Source organism: Arvicola amphibius, chromosome 3, assembly GCF_903992535.2.
Source record: "Arvicola amphibius chromosome 3, mArvAmp1.2, whole genome shotgun sequence".
Classification (NCBI taxonomy): domain Eukaryota; kingdom Metazoa; phylum Chordata; class Mammalia; order Rodentia; family Cricetidae; genus Arvicola; species Arvicola amphibius.
In genome coordinates this window covers 138,075,827-138,088,563 of record NC_052049.1, presented here as the reverse complement: position 1 = coordinate 138,088,563, position 12,737 = coordinate 138,075,827, and the positions used below count along the sequence as shown (strand labels likewise).

The 12,737-nt window shown below is 48.2% G+C and overlaps 1 protein-coding gene across 2 annotated transcripts in view; it reads right to left on the bottom strand.

Moving 5' to 3' along the window:
* Positions 1-8,313: 8,313 nt before the first annotated feature.
* The window catches only part of Anxa2 (annexin A2), a 39,907-nt gene continuing 35,483 nt past the window's right edge, over positions 8,314-12,737 (bottom strand). For both annotated transcript variants that reach the window (XM_038324054.1, XM_038324055.1), the window contains exons 9-13: positions 12,444-12,537; positions 11,417-11,512; positions 10,820-10,878; positions 9,048-9,170; positions 8,314-8,665 (exon numbers count right to left, since the gene is read on the bottom strand). In XM_038324054.1, the coding sequence (XP_038179982.1) occupies positions 8,606-8,665; positions 9,048-9,170; positions 10,820-10,878; positions 11,417-11,512; positions 12,444-12,537 (432 nt within the window). In that variant the 3' untranslated portion in view covers positions 8,314-8,605. The remainder of the gene's footprint in view (positions 8,666-9,047; positions 9,171-10,819; positions 10,879-11,416; positions 11,513-12,443; positions 12,538-12,737) is intronic.

The following is a 12,737-nucleotide window of genomic DNA, read 5'->3' as shown; positions in this document are numbered from 1 at the left end:
CTTGGGGATGTCTGCCAGGGACAGTCTAGATTAACTTCACTGAAGTTGGTGGCACTCTAAAGTATGGGTGGCGCCATTCCCTAGGCTGGGATCTCGAACTGAATACAAAGGAAAAAGAAAGGTGAGCACCAGCATTCATATTCTCTCTCTCTCTCTCTCTCTCTCTCTCTCTCTCTCTCTCTCTCTCTCTCTCTCTCTCTCTCTCTCTCTCCCTCTCTCTCCCTCCCCCCCTCCTGATGACATATGCAACCAGCTACCCCAAGTCCCTGCCACCACACCTTCCCACAACCCAGTCTTCTCTAAAGCCTTTGTCACACATTTTGTCACAGCAATGACAACATAACAAACACACCAGCCCTGCCTTTGAATGATACACGACTGCACCAAGCTCATTATTTCACGGTGGCTTCAGGAGTCCAAGATACCCTCTTGTAGCCCAACTTTCCTCTCTTTCTTCACATTCCATTAATTAAAGACGATGCTTTTATACCAAGTTTCAAGATAAGGCTAACCACATAAACTCACCTTTGGGAAAGGTGTTCAGGCTGTGTGATGGTTCATTTTAATCCTCAACTTGATACAACCTAGAATCGCCTGGGGACGAGGCTCAGTGAGGGATTATCTAGATTATGTTGGGGTATGTGGGTACAGCTATGAGGGGTAGGCTCAAATTACATTAATCAACATGGGAAGACCCATTCCACTCTGGGCAGCACCATTCCCTAGGCAGATAGCTTCAGAACAGGGTGAGAATAGAGAAAGCAAGTGAAGAACGAGCAAGCAAGTGAGCATGTCTACATGCATTGATCTCTGCTCTCAGCTGTGGACACGATAGGATTAGCTTTCTGAAGTCCCTGACTTGACCTTCTCACCACAGTGACCTATAATTTGGAATTGCATTCTTAAGTAAATCCCTTTCTTCCCTAAGATGCCTTTTGTCTGGGTATTTTATCAGAGCAACAGAAATAAAACAAGAAAAGGCCAGCCAGCCAAACCAAATCAAAGGTAGACATTGATAGTATCCACCATACCTGAAGTTTGTCTATCTAAGGTACATATGAACCTTAGATAAGTGATCTACCCCAGAGCCATAACCTCAGCTCCTCCCCTTTTTGTTGGTTTTTGAGCCAGAGTCTCACTGTAGTGCAGGCTAGCCTGGAACTCACTATATAGCCCAGGCTGCCCTAGCTCTCAGAAACTCCTGCCCTGAGTGCTGGGATTTGAGATGTGTATCACCGTGCCTGACATCCAAGGCTTAAACAGCATCCTGATGCCCCTGAAAGGTCACCAGAGATCATCCAGGAGGGAGTTTGAGGGGACTCGCACTCATTCCGGACCATGCCCTGATTTTGCTCAGAACTCAACATGACTTTCAGAGCAGAAGGCTCTCCCCACCCATGTGGAGCCCGAATGCTGTAGAAAGTGGCTGCTGGCTCACTCACCCCCTCACTCTAGTGTGAAGAGCTAGGCTGGGCATGCTGATTAGGAATGCATGGCTGGGACCAGCACAAATGCAAAAGAGGGCATTGGAGGGGGAGAGCGAGCTCCCCTCTCACAGGGAACCTGCTGACACAGGGGATGCTTCAGTCTTTCTACAGAAATGCCGCCTTCCACAGACAGAATTCCAGCCACAATCAAGCTAATTGAATGCACAGATGTAATATTTTTTTCCCGGGACACCTCCGACTTAACGCCTGACGAGATGGCGTCTTTCGCATGTATTTACAAAAGCTTTTCTTCACACCACAACGTCGGTTCAGATTGCTTATAGATGCTGAGATAGCATGTCACCCTTCTAACATAATGAGATAAGTCATCTCTATAAACTTTGCTTGCTCAAACGTACGCGAGTAAAAGAAATCAGGCTACAGGCTCTTTTCAATCAATAGAACGAGCAGCTAGGACTTGATGGCTCTAGCCTGTTCTGCCTCATTGCTATGGGATGGTTCAAAGCACTCCCTTCCCTTCTTCCCTTCCCTCCTTTTTTGTCCCCTCCCTTTTCTCTCCCCCCTTTCTCCCTTGCACCAGAGTCTTTATTTTGGTCATTGGTAGAAGGGGGGGGTAAAAGAAATAAGTTATTTATCAAGCCACAGGGAGAAGCCTGAACACTCAAGTCCTCAGAAGGCTCAAGACTGACTCAAAGGACATTTTGTCCTCAAATCATTTTTCTTGCTGAATGTAGCTACCTACTTTGTAAGCCTGGTCTCCCCTGCTTTAGCTATCGCTACTAATAATTTGCATGCTGGGAACTCCAAGTTCTGAGATGTGTAAGATTCTTACACATCAGCTTTTTTTGCCCATTGCCCAGTGATGAAGAAGCCAAGGGGAGTGGGACCTTTGAGGTCTCCCCATCAACTGCAAGTTAAGATTTATCTCTTACTTTTTATTTATCTTATTTTATTATTTTATTTAATTTTTAGCCCAGGCTCACCCTGAACTCTCCATGAAGCTAACAATAATCTGCTCCCGCCTTCTAAGTGCTGACATGACCAATGTGTGCACAACCATGCCCAGTGTGCACAGTGCTAGGAGTCAAGCCCAGGGCTTCGTGAAGGCTAGGCAGTCACCCACCAGCTGAGCCCCATCCCATCCCTTGTCTTGCTTTCTTGCTTTTGAATCTGGAAGCCTAGATCCAAAAAAAAAAAAAACCCTAGCATACACACATACCTTGGGAGTTCCAGTAGAGACCCATTGTGTACATATATTCATGGGTGAATATATGTACATGGATTTCAATGTGCAGAGCATGTTAAGTTATACAACACGACAGCTCTGGACCACATACAGGTTAGGGGGAAGAAAACCTCATGTACTCACACCATCAGAGCGCAACATGGTTTCCACGGTTGCGCGATATGTCCATTGCCATTCGTACCTCAAATAATAAAATTAAGCTTTTGTCAACTGACAAAATACTAAAACTTACCTGGACTGGATGGTTTTGTGTGTCAACTTGACACAAGCTGGAGTCATCAGAGAGGAAGGAGCCATAGTTGAGCAAAGGCCTCCATGAAATCCAGCTGTAAGGCATTTTCTCAATTAGTGATCCCGGGAGAAGGGCCTAGCCCATTGAGGGTGGTGCCACCCCTGGGCTGGTGCTTCTAGGTTCTATAAGAAAGCAGACTGAGCCATAGGAAGCAAGCCAGTAAGCAGCACTCCTCCATAGCCTCTGCTTCAGCTCCTGCCTCCAGGCTCCTGCCCGTTTGAGTTCCTGTCCTGACTTCCTCCAGTGATAAAGAGCAATGTGGAAGTGTAAGCCGAATAAACCCTTTCCTCCCCAACTTGCTTTTTGATCATTCTGTTATGTCACAGCAAAAGAAACCTTGCTAAGACACTACCTGACCTCTTTCCCCGTGTCTTTGCAAAATGGAATTGCTTAAGAGAGTATTCCAGTCTCCAGACAGTGGTTTTTGCTTCAAAAGATGCTTTGTTTTGTGAGCATTGACTGAAGGGAACAGAAGAAATGGAGACAGAATTCCAGCAGCCTTAAGTGTGGATTTTGGAAGACACCAGACCACCACATCTCACAGCAGGCTTCCACCAGTTCCCGGGAGCCCTTCCCAGTCAGTCTGCCGTTTGGCTATTCCCTCACACGTGCAGAAGGGTCAGGGCCAGCAGACTAGAGGCCATGCTATTCCAGTTTTTCTGAGTCTGGCCTTCCCTTCATCCTGTGGCCTCACACCCCCACCCCACATCCCCACAGCCTGAAGCTCATTTTCTGGAGAGACTAGAGTGAGCTGCACACTTGGGCAGAATCACTGCCATGGTAGCCTCTGCTCCACCCTCTCAACTCCCGGGTCAGCACAATAATTTGGGGTTAAAGAGAGAGGTCCCACTTCGTATGCATTTTCTTGAACTCTGCCCCTAAGCACACAAAGGAGTGGATTTGGGGATCTGGGCTCTGATTCTAATGTGCTGGGAAATTATTTGATCAAACAGCCTAGGTTTGTGTAACCTGTTATTGGTTAGCTATCTTAGTGGCCTTAGAGGTGCTTTATGGGCTCCTCATGACCCAGGAGCCACACTTCATCTGAATTTCCATCTCCAGTTTGCCCAAGGGTCACAGGAGCAAGCCAGTCAGCTCACAGTTGCTTGACAGAGTTGCAGCTGCTGTCGTTGCTTTAATTGCACTTGAATTCCTGGAGCAGAGCAGGTGGCGTCCATATTTCCAGACTTCCTGCTTCTGTCCGCAGCTCATGTCACACACACATTCTGTGCCTGGATGTTGCCTGGAGACTGTTGAACACAACCTTTGAGAGACAGGTGGTCCTGGTAGGAAAGTTCAGTGAGGGACTTGGGAGGGGGGCCGCCTTGTGTTTGGGGATAGTACTGATATAAGCTGCTCTCAACGGGACCTTGAGCCAGGAAGACCCTGGGTGTTTACATGTATGAGTACTGCTGTTGCTATAAAAACACACATGCTAAAAAAAAAAAAAAAAACCACACATGCTCATCTTACATAGTCCATTCCCGCAAGGACCTGCCAGAGACCAGGGACTCCAGGGAAGGCCCTAGCTACCTAGACAGAGGAGCGGGGTGGGGACAGGAACACGCTGAATCCTCATTGTAACAACAGATCTTCCATGTCCCCTGTTATGCCACTCTTGGGTGTTCACCCCAGACACTCTGAGTCAATGTGTCCCAGAAATACTTGCACATCAGCATTGACGCCAGTACTAGTGACAGTGAGGATATTATGGAATTAACCTAGGTACCCAGAAATAGGAGAATGGCTAAGGAAACGTGGCTTACATACACAGTGACTTTTTTCCCCAGCCATAAAAAGAGAACAAAGGCAGGCCATTTGCAGGAAAATGAATGAAATGGATATCTTCACGTTAGGTGAACCATGCCAGTCTGAGGAAAGACGTATGTTTTTTTTTTTTTTTTTTTCACTTATACATTGACGGTTTTCTCTAATTTGTGGCTCCTAGATTTTATACATTCACAAAAAAAATCATGTGTGCACATATTAAATGAAAGTAGATGTAAAACTGTCTAGGGGAGAAAGAGGGTCAATGGGAGAGGGAGGAGATGGTGGGATGGAGGAGGTGTGAGAAGGAGGTGTTCAAACAATATAGACCTATAGAAGCTTAAAAATTAATCTTAGAAAGCCATCGATGTTGAAGGCCACGCAGATAGACCATATATCACTTGCCTCCCCCTACCTTGTATAGAGAGCGGGGCTGGCTATGATAACAGTTTTCTAGGTTACTTTCCAGGGACTCTCAGAGACCACTCATGCTGAAAATATTGATCTCTCACTGAGACCTGCAGAGGTCCCATAGGTGACAGGAACGCAAAAGTCTTCACACTGGTCTGTCTCCGCTGGACCTTAACCATTGGGCTGTAGACGCCCACAAGCCTCCATAAATGAAAGCACACAGCCACAACAGAAGCACAAAGAGGTAGCATTAAGAATTAGTGGAGAGGGGGCTGGAGTGATGACTCAGAGGTTAAGAGCATTGCCTGCTCTTCCAAAGGTCCTGAGTTCAATTCCCAGCAACCACATGGTGGCTCACAACCATCTGCAATGAGGTCTGGTGCCCTCTTCTGGCCTGCAGGCATACACACAGAATATTGTATATATAATAAATAAATAAATAAATATTTTAAAAAGGAATTAGTGGAGATAAGTCAGTGAGTGGGTGGCTCCGTGGTTCAGTGGTAGGGTGCTTAGCATGCATGGAGCCACCATACCCAGTATGGGGATACACGGTTGGTTTTAAACATCAACTTGCCACTACTTGGACTCAGCTGAGCAGGAGTGTCAATTTAGAAATCATCTGTACCAGGTTGACCTGTTAGAATCCGTGGGAGAGTTTCTTGATTGCTTTAATTAGTGTGAGAAGGTCCCCCTGTGGGCAGCACCTTCCGGTAGTAGCCCAGATCGAAAAGGACAGGGGAGGAGGAAAGTTATCAGCTTTTGGCTGCTTGGCCTTTCTAGAGTTAGTTTATGCCATGCCTCAGTGGCTGCTGCTGTTGGTGGTGATGATGGTGGTGATGCAGCTGCTGCTGATGGTGATGGTGCTGATGGTGCTGGTGGTGATGCTGATGGTGGTGATGCAGCTGCTGCTTATGTTGATGATGTTGCTGATAGTGATGGGGATGCTGCTGCTGGCGGTGATGATGGTGGTGATGCAGCTGCTGCTTATGTTGATGATGTTGCTGCTGGTGGTGGTGATGCTGCTGGTGGTAGTCCCTTCACTGACACTAAAGCCAGTTTTTCCAGACTTCCAGCTGATGACCAGAAGCTCTTCAGGGACCCTCCAGCCCTCTAGTGCCCTGTTGGGTCTGCTGAGGCACCTAGACCGGTAGACTGAACCAGGTTTTGGACCTTACAAGCGCGAGACATCTATTGGACCATTTTGACTCTGTTGTTGAATAAATCTTTAAATATATTTATATATTTTTAAACAAAAATTTATTCTATTAGTTCTGTCCCTCTAGAGGACCCTAATACTGGGGAAGGGCCAGACACGAGTATTCATTCTTCCCCCTGCCTCTGTAACTCCATCCCTCAGAGCCGAGACTGCTGTGCCAGCACAGGCTCCGGCTCTTCCATTCTTTGGCCATCTGAATAAAGCTTGCCCTTCTGTCACGCAGTCTCTTGTGGCATTGACTTTATCAAGCGACAACAGAAGCGAAGCGTTTATTGGGCTGCAGTTGGGCCTTTTGCCAGTTGTATGAATGGCCTGTCCATCAATGGATGAGCCACTGGAATCTGTGTGGAGGGCCTCCTCCCAGCTGTAAAACCTCACCAAAGACTTTAGGATCCAGACCAAATGTTTCCTTCTTGCTATCATCTACCCAGTCCTCCCCAGAAAGACATAGCCTTCTTCCACGTACCCCCAATCTACTCTGACTAGCCTAGCCCTCCTGGAAAAGCATGCATGCTGCACCCCAACTTACTGTCAGGCAGACTCTCAAGGCTCTCATTGGATGCCTTTACTTTTATAAGTCTAATGACTTCCAATGATATTTGCAACATTGGTTATAGGATCCAGGCTGGGGATTCAGCTTAGTAGGAGAGTGCCTGCTAGCATGTATGAAGCCCTGGGTTCAATCCCCAGCATTGCATACAGCAGGCATGGTGGCACACACCTGTAATCCCAGCACTTGGGAATTGGAGGCAGAGGGAGTCTGAGAACACATGAGGCTTCCTGAACTACTAGAGACTATAAAATAAATAAACAAACAAACAAATGATGAGAGGGTTGGGGAGGTGCTGCTTTTGCTGAGGACCTGAGTTCAGTTTCCAGCATCTACCCGAGATGGCTCACAACAGCCTGAAACTCCAGTTCCAGGGGAGCTGACGCCCTCTTCTGGCCTCTTCAGGCACCTGCACTCACACTTACACACACAGGGAAACACACATACACCTAATTAAACATAAACCAAATCCTTCAAAAATAGCAAAAACCAACCAAACAAACAAACCCACCACAACAACCAAAGAAAACCCAGAATATCCCACTCCACCTCAGACTTCTTCCCAGTTTGTGGCCACCTCAGAGACCGGCTTTCAACTACTTCACGGGGACCTTGCCCTCCTGGCCCTCTCACCTATAGGTGTGTGGAGTGACCCCAAAGAGGCTTCCATTAGCGTACAGATGTCCTGTTTCCACCAGAAGTGGGTACTAAGCTTTGGAAATACAGACAGAGCGACCGGAGGTGGTTGTTTCTTCATTGTGGTTCTAGGAATCACACCCAGGGCTCAGGTACACCTGTGTTGTAGGACACCGTCTTCCAAACATGGCTAGGCCTTTGCCCACTTGAACTCTCAGCATCTGTGATGCTTTACTTGGTAGCAGTACACCAGGCAGCAGGGAGAGGCTTGTGGACTCCACCCCCAGGCTGGGTGAGTGTGGGGGGACGTGTATGCCCACCTGAGGATATATAAAAGACAAATAATTGATACTGGGAGGGACATTTGCCTCGCTGATGAAGCCTCTGTCAGTAATGTGGGTCGAGACCCATGTTCTCTTATGCAACCCTAATGAAGCTCAGTGGTTCACCAGGTTAACCTGGGATGGAATCATGTCATTGGTGCGTTGTCAGTGCTGATCTGTGGGAAACCAACGTTGTTTTCCCCAAGGAAAAGCACACGCAGAACCAGGTAAGTGCTAGAGACCTCGCCTAAGAACTCAGTTTTGAACTGTGTATAATTTCTGACTCTCCCTTTAGTGCCTACAGGTGGAGAGAGCTCAGTTCTAGAACTTTCTTCCCCTAGGGGCAGCCTCCCTGAGTGAACAATCGAATCCCAAGCATGTTTGAATTCTGAACAACGGCATGGAAGCAAAGGCAGTGGAGTTGTTTCTAAAGTAAAAACGGTTTATTCACGACACAGTACTTAAGAGGTGAAGGGTCTCCTGTCACAGACGGTACAGCCAACTCCCTGGAATGTTCGTCTTTTTGGCATAAAGGAAAGAATGAAGGGAAAGCCAGGCTATGCTAAGGCAGCTAGGATGGGGGACGGGTCTGCGGCTCTGTTGCCATCATCACAGGGAGGAGCTCCAGGTCCACTAGTGGAAAGCTGATTCTCTAGAACATCGGGTGGGGGCAGAAGTACGGCCACTTCTGGGTGACCCACTGTGCTGGTCCCTCAGTCGTCTCCGCCGCACAGGTATAGCAGGGCCTTCTGGTAGTCGCCCTTGGTGTCTTGCTACGAGTGGCCAGAAAGAGAAAAGAATGGCAGCGTCAGAACAAAAGAACAGACTTCCGGGCAGCCTGCCATAGCCTTGGGGTGTCACGGGCCTCGTGGTAAAACAGGAAAATAATAGGAGTGGGTTAATTTAAGATGAAAGACCCAGCTAGAAATACACTTAAGCCAAACAGTATTGCAAATAATATAGTTTCTGAGTGATTATTTCAGGTCTGGGCAGCCAGGAAAAATGAACAAGTGGCCTCCACTTACAGGGTCTCTACCACTCTGCCACTGTTCTCTTTAACACCTCCCCGACACACACACACACACACACACACACACACACACACACACACACACACCATGCCTGGCGGAGTCAGCCCAGTGCCACAGGCTTTACCTGGATGTAGTAGTACAGGGATTTGCCATATTTCTTCTTGAATTCAGATCTGATCTTCAACATGTCCACTTCACTGCGGGAGACCATGATTCTAATCAGGACCTTGTCGCGAGTCCCCTTGCCCTGAAAGTCAAATTGATCACCCAAGTTAAGTCCCTTGACAATGTTATGGCACTATATAAACGGCATCTATCACATTTTTTCTGGTCCTTACGTGATTGTTCTTTTTTTATATTGATTTCTATTTTTGAAATGTGTGTGTGTGTGTGTGTGTGTGTGTGTGTGTGTGTGTGTGGTATGTGCAGGGGTTTCTTCTGGAGGGGACCCTCTTTTGAGTGTCAGCTCCCCTGGAGCTGGAGTCCCAGATGGTTGTGAGCTGCCCAGCATGGTGCTGGGGGCCAATCCAGCTCCTCTACAAGAGCAGAAGGTGCTCTCGCCATCTCTCTGGCCTCTCTTATGTGCTTCTTGGTGCTGTAACAAGACTAAAGACACAAAGGAAACTGTTCCCTTGACGACGAAGAGCATCTTGGATTTCAAAGCACATTTGAATTTTTAAAGATTTCTTTTAAACTTTCTAAGTATGTATACGGGGTGGGGGAAGCACATATGTGTACATGTAGGTGCACACAGAGGCCAGAAGTGGGTGTCAGATCCCCTGTAGTTGAAATTACAGGAGCCTGGGAATGGCTTGAAATAGATGCCAGGAACTAAATTCAGGTCTTCAGAGGAGCAATATGCGCTCTTAACCGCTGAGCCATCCCTCCAGCCAGCACAGAAGTCAGCTCTGTGCTTACGAAGGCCAGCCTGTGAGTTTGCACATGCAGCAAAGGGCTGCTGACACTTAGGGACGCAGAGAGGGAGAGTCAGCATGCTGTTTTTGTGACTCTACGTGAATACACGGACTAGCCTGTGCTAGGAAACAGTTACTGGTGACAAAACCAAACCAAACCAACCAAGGAGAAGCCACACAGGGGCCGCATGGACAAGGGAGGTGCTCCAGAGAGGGAAAGCAGAGGCCCGGAAAGCACAGCACTAGAGGCAGGATGAGGGTGTGAGGAACGACAGGCTGGTCCGGGCAGTTCATGCAGGAAGAACACACAGCTAGGTCTGCCATGTGACTGCATGCTAGCCGAGGCTCCAGGAGCTCCAGCTTCCTTTCTCATCAAGAAGATATAAAAACCGGAAGCCTCGCAGGGGTTCCTGTCAGGACTTAAGGGAGGAACTGACAAGCTGTCGTGTAGTACCTGTGCATGGTCTCTCGCATCCTGTTTGTTTCTATCCTGGGGATAACAGGAGGCCATCACTGAAAGCCCCAGCAGGACTCAGACACCACGGTCACCTGGGTCACCTAACCCTTTCCTACCGGGGACACTTCCTTCTGGAGCTGCATCACACATACTTAAACAGTTGGGAGAAAGTGGATCGGGGCCTTCTCACCTGCCATATACAATCCCAGCATTAGCATGCTTCCGTCAGATACTTGGACCCTTCCTCTAAATTAGTGGGTCTCAACCTGTGGGTCAAGACCCCTTTTGGGGTTTGCATATCAGATATCCTGCATATCAGATGTTTACATTTTAATTCACAACAGAAGCACTATTATAGCTATGAAGCAGCAACGTTAATAATTATAGTCGGGGGTCACCATAACATGAGGAACTCTATTAAAAGGTCACAGCATTAGGAAGGTTGAGAACAACTGCTCTAGACACTAGTCAAGAAGACTCAGTTTGAGCCAAATGGAAACGGGCCTCCGGGCCAGCCGCCCTTACCTTCATGGAGTCGTAGAGCCGGTCAGCAAAGTACAGAGGCTTGTTCTGTATGCACTGGACTGTGGAGAGAAGGCACAGTGTCGGGGGTGAGTGAGGCTGCTGGCCTCTCTTGCAAGGAGGGAGATGATGACCTGGCTCCAAGACACTGACCAGAGTGGCCTGTCACGCAGATGCAGAATGTAGACGGCTAAGGGAAACCCAGAATCCTGCGCACACCATTGTGGCATTTCCAGTCATGAGATGTGGAGGCCAGTGATGACCCAGTGCGCATGTGAGTTTGCCTGTAACAGCCCTCTCTCCTCCAGCTGACCCAGCCCTCCCTGGCAACCCTCTGCTCTGCCAACCTGAGCCTGCAGCTGACCCAGCCCTCCCTGGCAACCCTCTGCTCTGCCAACCTGAGCCTGCAGCTGACCCAGCCCTCCCTGGCAACCCTCTGCTCTGCCAACCTGAGCCTGTCTGCAGTTGTACATCTTCACGTCTACAGTCAACTCTAAAGCTCTCCAAGACACCGCCCAAGTCCCCTTGAAGTAAGAAGATGGCCCTTCTTTCCTCCTCTTTCTGTCCTCTCTTCCAGGAGGAAAGGCCACACGTGCTTACCCAGGTTCAGGAAGGCATTCTCCAGGTCTCCTTTGACCTCCTTCTTGATGCTCTCCAGCATGTCATAAGGGCTATAGTTCTTGTACCTTTCAAACACTGAAAACAAAGCAATAAGTAATATCAGAAGTGCTAGTCAAGGCTGCACTGATGACCGGCTTATGAACTACATATTTATACACCATGACAAACAACAAGAAAACAACCAAGCAACACACATACACACACAACAAAACAAAAACAACTCCCCCCCCAAAAAAAAAATTGAAGGTGATCATAACATCATGCCAGGGGTTAGAGGTCATTCTGGTAGAGCAGAAGTGAACTCTCCCTGTCTTGCTAAAGGACCCAGGTCTAGCTCCCATCCCTAATGGCTCTGCCTAGGCCACAGAACGTAATCATCTCCATCCTCTCTGACTGGAACCCATCTGTCTAGATGTAATGAAAAACAGTCATGCCCTCTACTTCAATAAACATAGCAAGATCAAATGACCCTCGAATAAGAAAGGGACTAAGCAAGGCTCAGTTCACAACATGCTTGTCTTGAAAGCATGAGGACCTGTGTACAACCCCTGAAGCCCATGTTAAAAAAAAAAAAAGTCAGGCATAGTGGTATATGCTTGCAATCTCAGGGCTGGGAAGGCGGCGGCAGCTGGCAGGGGATCTCCAGCCTGCGTAGCCTTGGTGTTCAACTCCAGGAAAACTCACAAACAATGCAGGAAGAATGGCTCCTGAGGTATGATATCCGAGGTTTACCTCTGGCTCCCACACGCACTCCACACACATGTGCATCCATATGAACATGCACTCATGAGCACATGTGCACAGGGTAAAACAAGCTAACACATCAAATATAGAATGTATTTATGGACAGAGAGAACGAGAAAGGGGGCCAAACAGTTTCATAAAAGAAACTGGGAAGCCAAATAGAGAACAAGCCTTGTTTCAGGAGCACTAAGCCTCCGTGTAGCCTCTGCCCATGCCATCCGAGAGCCCCCAGGCACTGAGGTGTCCCTGGCACGGCACCCACCTTTCTGAAGGTGGCACACACTGCGCTCAGTCATGATGCTGATCCACTTGGGAACATCAGTTCCTTTCCTTTTCACCCCGGCATCATAGAGGTCCTGTGAGAGACGCAGGTGACGGGGAAAAGTTAGCCACACACCATCAAGCAAGTATTGCTCAAGAGTGACAAGGGAGCATGCAAGCCCGCACTGCGGGTGTGACCGTCCCCTTCCCCACAATGTACTACTTAGAACCGGTGTGCTCACTCCTGGCTTCTAGGGATCACACTGAGCTATTGCCCTAGATGGCAAGGCCACTT